This window comes from Bombus terrestris, chromosome 4 (genome assembly GCF_910591885.1).
Source record: "Bombus terrestris chromosome 4, iyBomTerr1.2, whole genome shotgun sequence".
NCBI lineage: Eukaryota > Metazoa > Arthropoda > Insecta > Hymenoptera > Apidae > Bombus > Bombus terrestris.
The window spans coordinates 16692477-16707326 of NC_063272.1; the positions used below are offsets into that span (position 1 = coordinate 16692477).

General features: G+C 37.2%; 1 protein-coding gene across 4 annotated transcripts in view; it reads right to left on the reverse strand.

The window, feature by feature from the left end:
* The window catches only part of LOC100649403 (zinc finger protein 628), a 120428-nt gene that overhangs the window by 81435 nt on the left and 24143 nt on the right, over positions 1 to 14850 (reverse strand). Inside the window, exon 2 of one of the 4 annotated variants that reach the window (XM_048405121.1) lies at positions 1719 to 2715. In XM_048405121.1, the coding sequence (XP_048261078.1) occupies positions 1719 to 2693 (975 nt within the window). In that variant the 5' untranslated portion in view covers positions 2694 to 2715. Of the gene's footprint in view, positions 1 to 1718; positions 5502 to 14850 lie in introns of those variants that run through there. The other 3 variants (XM_048405120.1, XM_048405119.1, XM_048405122.1) reach the window with 3 other exon arrangements.

Here is a 14850-nt window from a genome sequence, read left to right on the forward strand (position 1 = left end):
ACCGCGCCCCAAATCATTAGCATTTATGTATTGTACTACGTTCTCGAAGAAGCCCGAGTATGATTAACTTGATTAATTATTCCAGACAGATAGACAATATTATGTAAACGGGACAAAGTTGTTTGATTGGAAAGCAAGCGGTTAAAAGTGTTTGTATGTACCTCTTGGCTACATTACTTAACGTTGGGTAGAAATAACGTGTAAATTAAACATGTAATGACAGTAGAACCTGCAGTATATGTATACATCGTCCAAAAACTATATCGATCAAACGTATAAGTTAAAAAATGCAAAATATTAATTTTTATCCATCTACTTTTTATGAGAAATAATTTCACAACTGTAAATCATTGATTCCTGAGATACTGGGTACTAAGCATCTTGGAGGTAATTAAAAATTGCGAAATTTACGAAAACAGAAGTTAATTTGTTTGACTTCAGAATGCTTTACACGTATCAACAGGTACGTTATTTACTGGATTTTCGTTGCTTATTACTTCACATGCTAATCAATAACACTGATACAAAATTTATGGTTTAAAATTTCACGAATGCCTGTCATATGAAATAACGTCGAATTTTTAATTCTAAATTCCATTTCTAAATTTGATGATTTTTAATTTGGATCCAGCGTTCAAGTCGCTATCATATACATATCGTAAATATGCGTGATGTAGACGGTGGACGTGCTAATACACGGTGTGTAATAGCATCAAAGAGGCAACGTATGATACTAACTTTTAAAACGAAACGGAAGATACTTCAAAAGGTGGGAAATGGTCAGAGTGACGCAAAAGTCGCAAAAATGTATTACGTTGAAAGCATTCTCATTCCGTGGCACTTATATAAGGTATATGATACTAGAAAAAGAAGTTTTACACAGTTTGAGATACAATTTAACGCGTCAAAAGGTTACCACGATTCAGCAACAGAAAGAACAAAAGTGCTATAAGTAATTAATAAAATATAAATAATTAATAGATTTTATTACACATCCTAGCGAAACCGATACTATTCCTTTCGATGTATAGAATATAAAAATTCTTTTATCCGACCGACCATGCTCTATTTAGAAACTGAAGGTTCTACTATATACGTTGTAGAATGTCTGGAAATTAAATATCTATGCGTTATGCAGCGTTATGCAGCTTTCGTGTTAAAAATTTATTAACAAAATTGATCGCTCCGATCTCGTTTATTTATAAAATTTGTTGCCAAAGAATATTTTGAAATAAAACTTTGCAATGATACACATTTTCAGTGATGGAATAAAATACACGTGCAACGATAAAATACAAAAATGCATCCGACATATAAAATTACAAGTATTACTGCCAAAAAAAAAACTTCTGCAAATACTTCGTAATCTCAAATCTATCCACAAAATTTTCCATTTGAAACGAAGAATGATTTGCAAGTAATAAGGATATAATAACTCGTTGTTTAACAAACTATTAAATATTCCTCCGCAATCTACTACTTCCAGAACCTACACGAATTAAACATCTCTATGGTCTTGATATATTCTATAAAGCATTAACGTTTTACATTCCTCTTTTTAACACATTCGCTGCGTCTCGATCATAACGGTCGTCCATAGTAACGTAAATATTCCATCAGTTGGTCTCTTTCGCGGCAAATACGTTAAACATTCTGCTCGAATATTTCAATCCATAGATAGACTATACAGATATAAAGAGAATAAAAATTGTACTCACAAGTGGAACTTGTTGGACCGGGGGTAACCCCGACGGACCCGCGAGAGGCTCTGTACTGTGCGGGGACGGAAGCCGGCTCTGTGGTAAGTTCAACGGTAGCACGCCAGGCGTGCTTCCTGTATTGTTACTTAGACTCATATCCGACGGTCCACTGTGCACCGAGATCGGACTAAGGGAACCCCTCGTTTCTTCTAAACTTGCGGCATCTTCGGAATCCCTCCTAGGTCGATCAAGGGCCAAAGGTCCTGGACAAGGGCTACCGGGTCCGGTGGGCGATGCCGGACAATCCGTCATGTCTACCGCCTCGGTCGACTCGCTGGTGGGTGGTTGGGCTACGTTTTGTTGGGGTTGCTCGCATTCTTTCGCTCCTGCCGATGGCAAACCCGTGCCACCGGATGTATTTCCTTCCCTGTCTCTCTCCTTATTGCTCGCTTCCTTTATACTTTCACGTTCACGGTGATGTTCTCGCGATGTCTCGCGTTGTATACCCTCGGATGTGCTCGTGTGTTGTTGTTGTTGCTGCTGTTGTTGCTGCGGTTGCTGCTGCTGTTGTTGCTGTTGTTGTTGCTGCTGCTGCTGTTGTTGCTCGTCCCTCGACGCTACCGCCGCGTTGATGTTCGTCATATCCGCTAGACCCTTCACCTTAAGGCTCTCCGCTGTCTTTAGGAGGGCCGATAGCTGGCAGTACTCGACGTTTACTTCGCCCTTGTACATGAAGTCGACGAGGGTACGTAGCTCGGCGAAACGTACGTCCTTTAGGATGACTATGGGGTGGCGGTTCGGGTGGTCGAGGAATAGGGCCTGGAAATAGCTGGAGCACGCGGAGAGGACTACCTTGTGGGCACGTATCGAAGGTCCCTCCGTGCACGCCAGTGTCACGTCCACCAGCGACTCCGACTCCAGCAGTTGACTGAACACACCCAGCAAGTTGCTCTGATGATTGTTCCACCTCAGGCAGTAATGCTCACTTCCCATGTCTGAACTGCACCCCGCAACCCTGCTGCAGAAGAAACATTTGTACCGGTCCGTGTGTTAACTCTTCGGCTCTTGTTGCGTTCATCTTGAACGTTTCTCTCTCTCTCTCTCTCTCTCTCTTTCTTTTTTTCGCTGTTCTTTTTCATCCCACGTCTCTACTCTTTCTCTCTTTTCATATTTTTTATGCGTGTTTCTTTCATATTCTTTTTTCTTTCCCTCATTTTACGCGTCGCTCGCGTGCTCATTGTCGGCCGCGCTGTTCACTGCTTCGTTGTTGAAGTTTCCGGGGTTAGTTGCTCGCGCGACACCCGTGTGTTTTCATTCGCATTGGGAACTGCGTGTTCATCAGAGAGAGGTTTCGATCGCACGGTTAAAAGGAAAGGGAACTGGGCGATCGGCGAAGCTCGGGATAAATTGTACAGTCCGGGTTAATTAGTTAGTCGATCAACATCCACATGTTCTGTTTTTGCGTAGTATTATCGCGTTAAATTCAATATTGATACTTCTGAGTTACGTGAATGCAATTGTTTGAGTCAGGTGATTTAAGTTGAGGCTACTTTATTTCGTATATATTCTACCTTGTACGTGATGAACGCTATTAAAACGAGGTATCGTTCGATTAAATAAGTCAACCCGAATGATCGCGAGTCACCTACGATTCAACGATGCCAAACTAGTTGAATGGTATCAATAATTTTACGCAATCACGTAGAGTTAGCTTTTATGTTCCACATAGTCGACTAGTTTTTAATACTTGATTAATTAAAATAGTTGAAAGTAAACATTAAATTAGAACATCTTGGATATCGTTTAACGAAGATGGAAACAGTAACTTTGCAAGTTTCGTACCAGGAACGCAAAGAAGTTGATACGTTAACGCTCGTGCTTGTGAAAATCAAGCTCGAGCATTGGTGAGTTTCGCGCGATGGTCGACCATAAAACACCCTTCTCGAGGCACCAATCTCTTGGCGAGGTTCAAAAACGACTTTGTTCCAAACTCAATTATACAAACTACGCGTTACGGTGCAAACGTGCTCGCAAACTATGAAAACGTTGCGCGAAAAATCCTTACAAACCGTTATAAGAAAAAACGTTAGAAATTTTCTATTTGAGAAATCTGAATGTTGAACGTGTTTGTTCCTTTATAAAAAATACTCGAACGCAAGTGACAGTTGCTGTTTTACCCCTTCCTACGACTCGTCCAACACTCCTCCTCGCACACCCACCTGCCAAGCTAACCCAAAATTCCATCCACTGATTGCCGATGTGTACTCTGCGGGTTTACGACACGATGTTATTACGGAGGGCACAGAGCAGATGCGCGATTTCGCAGCAATGAAGTAATATCCAAGCCTCGACTTCGTAAACAAAAGAGATGAAAAACAGATCCAAAACACTTTTCAAAAAGTAACTTTTGTGCCAAAATATTTCTTCTATCGCACCGATGACAATCGTTTATGCCGTATGTGCGTATCGTACATTTAAAAAAGTTAACGATATCGTTGTATACTTTCTCTTTTACGAGCGTTGTTTCGTCCACCGTTGTATAATATTAAACATATATTACGACTGTCTCTTCAATGCAAAAAGATTAACTCGAGTCACAAGTACGTTTAAAATTTAAGTTAATTTATCGACTAAATTCTTACATCGTTAGTCATCGATAGCCAACATAGCGCCATTAGCAAACCAACTATCGGTCACCAATGACCCTCACGATATCCAATATATTCATCTTCTTGGTCCGTAGAAACATAGAGGATCTGAGTGAAAAATGTAAATTTTATTCCCAATTGCCGAACTTCAAAGCGATCCTAACGTTCATTAGCCATTCGCATAGTCGCTGATAAAACACCTGTGATCGTGCCAAAACGGTCAGACACCGTTACGCAACACGGCCGATCGTTCCTCCACCGGTAAATCACGATTTCCTCGCGAAAAAGTACCGTGGACGTCTAAATTGGAATTCCCTGTCCGCATGGTGGAAAAGCGCGTGTAGTCGCGGCACCGTCGCTATCGCAATTTCCTGCGGCATAAATCAGCGTCCGCGGAAGCGCGAAGTACGCGCAGTCGTTCGTTCGTTGGTTGGAGAGGCGTCGCGGGATTTATTCGAACGCGGCGCGCGTTTCTTAACTACGCGCGGTCATCGTTTAATTCTGGCCACGGAACACGCATCCGCGAAAGATGCACGACCGATATCGGCTGACGATACCGCGCGCTCTTATCTTTCGTTATTTCTTGGACGATCATGAGGCAGTCAGTTTGCTATTTATTCGCTGGCATGTCCAAAGTTTCGTTGAGTTCGTTAAGTTATACGCGTATGCATATGTATGAGTATATGTATGATTCATGAAAGCATTCAGACACTTGTAGAAACTTTTTATAACACTTATGAAATGTAAAATCTTTTATTTTATGGAATACATTATCTGTGCTGCACGAAACATCTGGTGAAATTTAAAAGAAACTCACGAATGAATGACTGTCAAAGGTGACTCCAGTGAATACGAAGAATTGTTTATATAATGGATAGTTCACTGTTCAAATATAGTTTTGCGATTTTCAGATTTCTTTCAAACTTCATCTATACGATCATGATAATTCGGTTTTCTTACGGTGCAAATGAAATTTCAAAACGTTACCTACAACACGTATAATATGTTCAAATACTTTGACGAGCCATCGTACACGTTATTTCTATTTAGGTGATACGAAACCGCTTTACCAACGTGAATCTGCTATTTACTGTGATATTCCATTCATCGGAACGAAATATTAGCTGCTGTCCGATCAACGGAACTGGTGTTAATTGAATCCGCCTATCGGAACGTGAACTTGTACTATAACGATGAAAAATTACAGTCACATAGTCAGGAGAATCGGTAAACTCTAATTATATGATCTATTTAGCCCTTGATAAGTTTAAACGGACTCAGCTTGAGGTATGTCTTGAAATTTCTTTAACTATTCAGATAACTCGCGCGTTAATCAGATTTCAATTTCTATAATCGATTAATCGAGAGTAAACTTTAATTCTTCCAAATACAAATATAATACAGCTTATTTTTAACAGAAAATAAGAGAGATAAAGATAAGAAAATTACAATTATGTCCGAGAGAGATGGGAAACCTGACTGACGAGATAACGCGTCTTCTTCGTGTAACGAAATAAGCTGGAAAGATTTCAAAATCAAACGATACGTACATCTGACTGTCAAATTATTTTAAGTCTACCTTGAATTTAGGCGACATAACTAATCCGAACGAGACTTAGAACGCGTGAACACGGTACACGCACGTGTCGCAGCCATGTGCACTTACACGTATGTAATTATCCGCGCCACGAAGCCCGCGTGGACGCGCGTGTTCGCGTGATATATCGGCGGATGGATATGCGCGCGCGATGGCGTGTGCTAGCACCGAGCGATGCTCGCGTGATTCCTCTGGAACCTCTGATAACGCGGCACAACCTCTACGTGATAATACACGGAACGGTGTATCGTAATAACAAAAGAAAAAAAAAAAGAAAATAATATTTTAACGCGTGACAAAATTACCGTGGGATTACCGGTCGTTCGACGTTTGAATAATACGCCGAGAAATGCCTAACGCTTGCGCGTTACTCGACAACAGCCTTGTTATTTGGGTAATGAAACTTTTAATTAAACCGATTTACCAAGCTGCCTTGTATCGCTAGATTATGGAAAACAACGGCAAAACGTTCAGCATCACTGTGATTTTGGAATCGCAACAGAATTTCGTTTATCTGAACTTTGTTCGCTGTAGCGAAATCTTAGCGCATGATTAATCGATTAAAGATCAAGCGTAAAGTAAATTTACAAGTCGACGAGGGAAATGATGTGACGAATACTCTTTTTTTTATTTATTGCCAGATTTATAACGACTGCTCTGTAAATAAGCTTATGGAAGTTAATCGGTTGTTCTCTTTCGGAGATTGAGCAATAGTGGCACATACAAGTGAGAAAATTGGGAAAATTGAGAAGGATCGAGTACCTGATATTTCAATTTCTCTAAATTCCATGAAATCGTATAATCTAAATGGAAGAAATAGCGACGAAAGAAATATCAAGCAAATTCCCGGAATTAGCTTTCATAGTTGCGATATTAAAACGTAGAACTCGATAATGAAACACGTCGATTGGAAAAAACGTTGAGAATAAATCCTATTTTTTGATATTTCGCAGCAAGCTACTCTCGACATCCGTTCGGAATTTCTAGACTTGTTTCAAACTGTCTCGACACAATCGCGAGAATCGGGCGTCGTTACGGTGCTGGTAAAATTTCAAAATGTTTCGTATAACGCGTAAAAAACAGCCAAAAGTGTTGGAATGCTTTTACGAGCAACTATAGGTACGTGAATAATTTCTAATAAGATTGTAAATAAAATCTAAAATGTTTAACAGGGAACAGATTTCACGCACTCCAACAACATTTGCAAACTCGCTGGCTATGCGTTCGTCCATGAGCCGCGTGAAAAACCGCGTTGAATATTCTTCGCATGCTCCGGAAACTTCGGCGCGTTTTAATTAGAGCTTGCGGCTAAATTTGCCCGGCGGCTACTTCGCAAACTTTACCCGCGTGAAATCCGCCAGGAATGCTTACTATACACGCGTGTTGAGTGCCATGGAAGGAGAAAAGAAACGATGACGCCGCTAATTTGAGCACCGGCATCGACTGATACTCAAGGGGTGTACGAGCAAGAAAAATGATTTCATTAAAGTTAAACATCGGCTTTTGCGACTCTATCTCTGCCACCGTCCAGGTATCAAGCGCACTACGACTATCATAGTTATCGCCCATCTAAATATAGCAACATGCTGTAATTACATTGATCATTTTCAGACTATAACATTCGCTACCACCGGAAACTTTCAAAGTTACGATGAATGCACAGCAACAACGTCATCGTTGAATACCGTGTGATTATTTCATCGAGATGCTCCAGCTTGTGTCAGCGACATGGTAAACAGTGAAACGTTAAGCTGAATCATTAATAACCTACTTCCGAGTGAATCTTTTTGAGACAGTTTTTTTTTAAATAAAAAATAGATGGTCTTTACATAGTTTGATATGTACTTGTTTTAACATTAATTAATTGATTAATTAATGTCCATAAACTCATAGGTACCGAGATATTTATCGATTTTAAAGCAACCTCGATAATCGAATTCAAGAGAAGGGATGAGCTCGTTAGAATTTCGAATTAGTACGTGATAACAAATCGAAGTCCATTCGAACTACGATCAAAAATATAAAAATTGGTAAACGTAAAGTTATTGGTATGGTACGAACCTTTTTACTTCTCGCCTTAGGATTCATTTTAAAGTAACGCATATATATATATGTGTGTGTATATATGTTTAACGTTGGTACATTCAAGTAAAAAAAATGTTATCTTTTATTGGTAGATAATAAATTGTCTTTTGCCAGAAGGTTGGGTAATTATAAAAAATTAATTGCTATTACTTGATTAAATTTATAGTTCGAATTTTGGGGTCGATGATAAATCGAAGTTGTGGGAAAGAGCGTTTCCGAATTCCGTTTAGGGACAGAGTGGATAGCGGTGGTCGGTTAATTATTTTTGCTCCCCTAGTTTGCTAATATGTTGTTCGGAATTAATTATGATGAATACGATAAATTTAGGGCGAGTTTTATGTAATTTAGTGGTAATTAGCAAGTTTTCGATGGCTGAAAGTAATACTTGGTAATGAAGATATTTTGGCAAAATGCAAATGCCCGCGTGTCTTTAAATTCGAAACTAAATGTTAAAATTATTAGCTTTTAATTGAAAGTTACCGATTGCTTGTTTACCACGTTACTCTTGTATTTTTTTTAATAATTAAGCGTTTTCTCGAAATGACGAATTTAATTAATACACATGCATAACCGAATATCCTGCGATCAAACGTTACAAAGAATAATAAATCAAACTTTATTAACTATTATTACTAGTTCGGTTTTTCATTTAATAACCTGAACTCTGCATGTATAGGAGTGTTGCGTATGTATTTACACGTTCGTAAAGTTTGTTATGAGAAGCTACCTCTGCTAAACACACTTAATAATGGTTGAAGCAATCGCAAGCATTTATAAGAACTTGCAAACTCTAAATTACGACTGGTTCGTAACGATCCCTAAGCTCCGTAATATTTATACTTATACAACGTTCGGTGTGTATGCGAATAGTGTTTAGACTAAACTTATATGACTACGCGAATGTCAAGAATGCTATAATTTATGTTTCTTCGCTAACTTTAGCGAGGAATTAAATATGCGATTACAAAGTTTCTAACGATAGCATTTTGTATGACTTATTATGTTGGTACGATCAAAAAAATAACTCTTCTTAACGAAAATAATTTTCCGCGTGTGTATAATACGCGTGTGTATAATAATATGTGATGTATAATACGCTTTAAAAATAGTACAGTGCTTCGCTTTGTTGCATTTTTTTTTTTTATACAATTTAACATTTGTAATATTTTTTACATAACGTAACGTTAGATCTATTATGAGTATCCTATAGTTAGTGCGATAAATTCGAGAACAGATTGTTATTTAACTAAATTTACTCTAATTTTTAAGACACATGGAACATCTGCTGAGAAGCAGTCATGCATATTAGATGAACATTCTAAACGTTAGAATATTCTTATGGACAAATTTAATTGGCTTTAATTTAACAAATATCACCAAAATCTATTTTACTTCATAAAAATTAGATAGAAATTATTTAACTGTGTGATTAATATAGAGTACGTGTTGTGAGAATTGGTGATTTTATAGAAACACAGCACCCTGTCGATGGCAACCATATCGTCACCATGTTGCGCTGTGTTCGCAGCAAGGAGCTACTAAAGAACGCGGTTGTAAAACCATATAATATCGTCGTATATTTCTTGCAAAAATTAATGCTTCATGAAACATGAACTTTACTTGGTATATTTTAATGTCCTTGGCATTGTTCGTACACAGGTTTCAATGTTTTTATTACCTAAATTCATAATTCATTTTTGATATTGCAGTTTTTATCAATTTGTATGTTCCCGTGTATTTCTTCGTCCCCTTTCTTCTCCTTCTCATTTTCATCAACACATCCTAAATTATTGCATCAGGAACGTACTCAGCGACGTAAACTTAATTTTCCACAAATTTGCTCAAAAGACACCTGCAACGAAACAAAGACACGCGAGCCGAGAAGTAAGCTGGATGTATAAAAAGCTGTAGCCTTTAATCAGGAGAAGAATATCAGGAACTTCCAGGCTTCTCGCAAATTAAGCGTGCTACGATGCTTCTAGCTGACCTTTGCTTCACGCCCCTCGCTCTATTTCGCAATCTTCCCTTTGCACTTTCCAACGTACAACTCTTACGAGTCTTATTAAAAAAAAGGCACACATTTCTCCACACTTTTTACGTTTATACTATCTGTCAGTTTACACGTTTATTTGGATCAAATGAGTACAGAATTATTATAACATACTTTTGCCAACCTACAACCGTTTGAAACAAATATCGCTTGTAGTTCAACATGCAACGTATCGATTGAAAAAGCAACGAGAGTGTCATTCTTTTAACAAGACCTTCTCTTCGCTGAAGAATATAATACTTGAAAAGCGTGCAACATTCATCGACAATTTATCCCACGTTTTGATTTTCAAGAAGCATTTCGTTCACAAGAAGACCGAGTAAAACGTAAAATCTTTCCGATGAAAGGAAATCCGATGAAAGGTATTGCTAATTTGCAAAATTCCGCTAATAATATCGATTAACTGAATCGTGCACGAATATATAACTTTACTTGGAAGTGGTCGAATTTCGCGAATGAAAGATCACGAGCGATTCAAGAGAAGACAAGAAAATTTTCGAAACCATGGCCAGTAATTCTGATTAGCGTGAGGCGAAATTTCATTTTTCTGGAGAACGGCCAGTGGCTGCGGTGGTTTCGATCAAAGGTGTTTCTTCGTCGGACTTTTCCCGCGGCTTTTGTACGTACATCGCGTTACATAAGCCGACACCGTGTGCATGTCTCCGTTATTTATGTCATTTCAGAGGTTTTCTTTGGGTCAATCCGTTTAGAACGGCGCGCACGCACGCGTGTCCCGACGCCGGGACTGTGACTAAACCGTGCAATCGGTTTAATGTTAAACAGTTCGCCGGCTAGCTACGCAATTAGATTATGCGCGCACGATAAACGGCTACGAGCCGCTCTTCCTGCTCGCGAATCGGCTTTCACGAAGCGCGCGCGCGCGCGCGAGGAAGAGAGACTTTTCGCGAGACCGGCCACGCGATCGGCTCGTCAGCTGCGCCCGATGGCGCCTCGCCTCGCCGCGGGTACCCTAATCCCTCTGCCGGTTTATGGTCGTTCGGCTTTAGCAAATTTCACGCAAGCTTCGTACGTGTATCGGGCTATTCGCAAAGTTCGCGGAGGAATTTAACCATTCGCGGCTTATCCCAGGAAGCGGTGTCGATTGTGCGATGCCTGGGACCAGATATTCTGCGTATCTTTCTACTAAAGCCGAATTTGCATTGTTTCACTTTGGTGAAGCACGGTGGATGCTGCTTTCATCTTTGATTTATCCGCGTACGAAGAACGAAAGTAACATTCATCCGCCGTGCTCCACCAAAGAGAAACAGCGCAAATTCGGTAATTTGGTAAAAAGATGCGCAGGATATCTCGTCTGAAGCGTGGCACAATCGACACCGCTTCCTACGACATCTCATTTACGATACGAATGAAACAAGAATGAAAGCAGCGTTCGTTCATTCGCCGTTCTCCTCCAAAGTGATACAGTGTAAATTCGAGTTAAGACGCGTAACGTTTCAGTGGCTCGCGAGAGTATTCGAACAGTGCTAGAAAATTGTTATGCGCATATCGTACAAAATATCTTAAAATCTCATTAGCATCGTAACGAAGCTCAACTATATTTATGTGTATTGATAAAATTTAAAGCTGATCTGAAAATGAGTAATCCATTGGATAAGCGTTGCTGGATGTTTAGTGGAAACATGTACTTCGTGAAGATTACCAAAGTATTTGAGCAGTCAATTATTCGCAATATTAATAAGCCACGATACGTAGCGAGACTACTTTTAGCGCTAATTGCGCGTTCGAGACTATTGTTTGCGTTGTATGCTAATTTCTAACCAAGTACATGTGTGTAATAACTTCTTGTCTTGCAATTTCATATTCTAATTCGGCTACGAATTTAAATATGATAATTCGTTTTTAACAAAAATAACAAGGCACACTGCAGATAGGTGATGTTTAGAAGTAAAAATAGTTACTTCCTGTAATTGACGAATTGTTTCATTAATTGTATATTATGCGTTTGTTTGTTTTGTATTGTTTAATCTACGATAAGTTGGAACTTTGGTTTACACATTTAGATAATTGATAATTAAGGGATAAATTTCTCATAATTGTCGTTGGATAATCCATGATTCGATTATTTGGACAATCGAAGCATCTCTAATATTCAATGTCCTACGTAAATTTAGCAAAGTTAAACATATACTACTTAAATTAATTAGACGATCGCTCGACAATGAAATGTTCATGTTAGTCAATAACAGAGAAATTATAAAGTACAGTAGATTTTCAATTTATTTCTCAATAATTAATTTAAAAATAATAACGTACAATGATGTTCTTTGAAAATTAACAGCCGCGGCAAATTTTCGGAATACGCTTCTTATAAATCGATTAATACCATTATACTTTCGAGATAAAACATGTAAATGATGATTCAAAGTTAATAAAAACCAATGCAGTGGAATTTTTGTATAATTTATTAATAATTCTAATCGCACCGATAGTTATGAGCAAATAATAAAAAATACCGTGCAATATAAGTATTGTACTAACGTAACGTACAAATATAGCACTTTATAATGTATAATGGAGGATAAGAAACTACTTACGAATCATTTATGACAATTATATCATTTTTACATTATTCCGTTTTTATTCTGCAATGTTATGACAGATCTGTTTCAATTGCATATTTTTCACTTCTTTTGCGTCATTAGGTGAACGTTATTGCTTCGAAAAGGAATTAATTAAATGTAATTATCAGCGATGTTTACATGGGAATAATTAAAATTCCACGAGTTGTGAAATCAAAACAAAAGATTCATCGATTCGTCGATTCGATGTATATAATATGTATTTCATGCTAGTAATTTCGTAGATTTACTAAATTGCAAAGTGAAATGAAATGAAGTGAAAGGTGTTGAAGTATAAAATTGGAAAGTGTAACAATGGGTTACAAAAGCGACCAGCTAAGAGAAAAGTATAACTTTTAGATTGCTATAAAAAGAAAGTACAAGAGTTTAAGGAGGTCTAAACTTTTTTACGAGTTCCTTAAGATTCCAGTAAGCACATATTTTATTGTAGTACGCAGTTTGAGGATTTTTTATTTCACAAATAAGAATTTCACCTTTGCTCGTTGAATATTTAACTGTAATATAGCCGATGTCCCCTATGTTAATGAACATACGAACAAAATTAATCAAAGTATGCGAAGTTTTATAATCTAAATGAGCAATTTTCGGTGATTCTATTCGCTGGATATAAATGAAATATAAATATTTCTAATTTGTATCAAACAACTATGAATTCTTTGTGGGTAATTTATCATTTGTAATATAAATATATACGTAATATAAATATATTTGTAAATATAAATATTTCTAATTTGTATCAAACAACTATGAATTCTTTGTGGGTAATTTATCATTTGTAATCCATATTAATAAATGTATAATTTATAAATTTTTATCTAAATTATAAAATACGATGATGATTTCTTAATTTCTTTAAATTCGATCATTACGGAGATAAATATTTCAGAAACGTGTAACATAACTACGAATTACTAACGAAAAAAATAACTTAACTGTCGAGAAAGATAGAAATAAATTTCATGAATAAAACAGTAATGAAATTAAATTAGTTTCCAGTAACTATAGATTAAGCATATAATAGTTCCATTCAAGTAATATCAAGATTTTTCCACGACCATTTGTATTTCATTAATATATATAAATAAGGAGAAAGATAACGCAATAGATAATATTAATTAATATTAATGTTAGTAGATAATCTACATAGATAATGAAAACCTATATAAACGCGGTATCATCGTCTTTAATCATCAAAGTGTATCGTCGAAATGAAGTACCAACGATATTTATAATTAACGAACCGAACTAACATTTCGATATTCTATTTTCAACCGTGTAATACCTAACATTATTGCTACGATATCGATGTATAGGATACGATGAAAATTTCAAATAACAAAAACACATTATCTACTATAAATAATCTTCAACATGCGCAAAGTATATTTTAAAATTTTTCCAATATTAATTACAGATCGACGCTTTTTAATAAACCAAAAATGTTTCCACAATTGCCAAAGATCGAAATATTCGAACTCGTAATATTAAATGATAAATTTTGATAATTCGATATCGAACATTATTGCAAGCAAAATCCTTACTATCGATTAAACCAAATTTTTTTTATTAAACAATCGATTTGTTGAAGCAAGGTAAAAAGAGTGTTTGTTGAATAACGAAGCAGTGATATTATAAAACGTACGGTGTTGGTATTTTAATTGCAAATGTTCAAATAGCGTGGTTTGTTACGCACGAAATGAAAGGAATGTAAAGAGGCACGTTGTCAGTTTGAGATTTGGCTCACGCAGCCAATGATATACATAAGTACTCAATTACAAGCAATAAGAGATAAGATGCGACACGCCAACTATATTTTAACATTATGTCTCGATTTGGCAGCCTATCTATTATAAACATTTTGCGTTATATAGATCGCTGCTTAGATTGCGTCTATCCACTTCACACACACCAAACTACACGACACGATAGTACGTAAGTAGTTCGCTTCGAAGAAAAGTTTGAAAATCACGATTAACCACACGAAACAAAATGCTATCGTTACAGAATACAGGCATATTTTCTAATCTTTTGCAGAAACTTCTCCAACAAATTCGATACTAAAAGGTCGACGACGATAGAGCTGTTTCAACGTGGACGTACAAACTATCATAGCAGGTCTATCAGATATTCTATACAATGGCTACAAAAGGTATTTGTACACCACTGTATT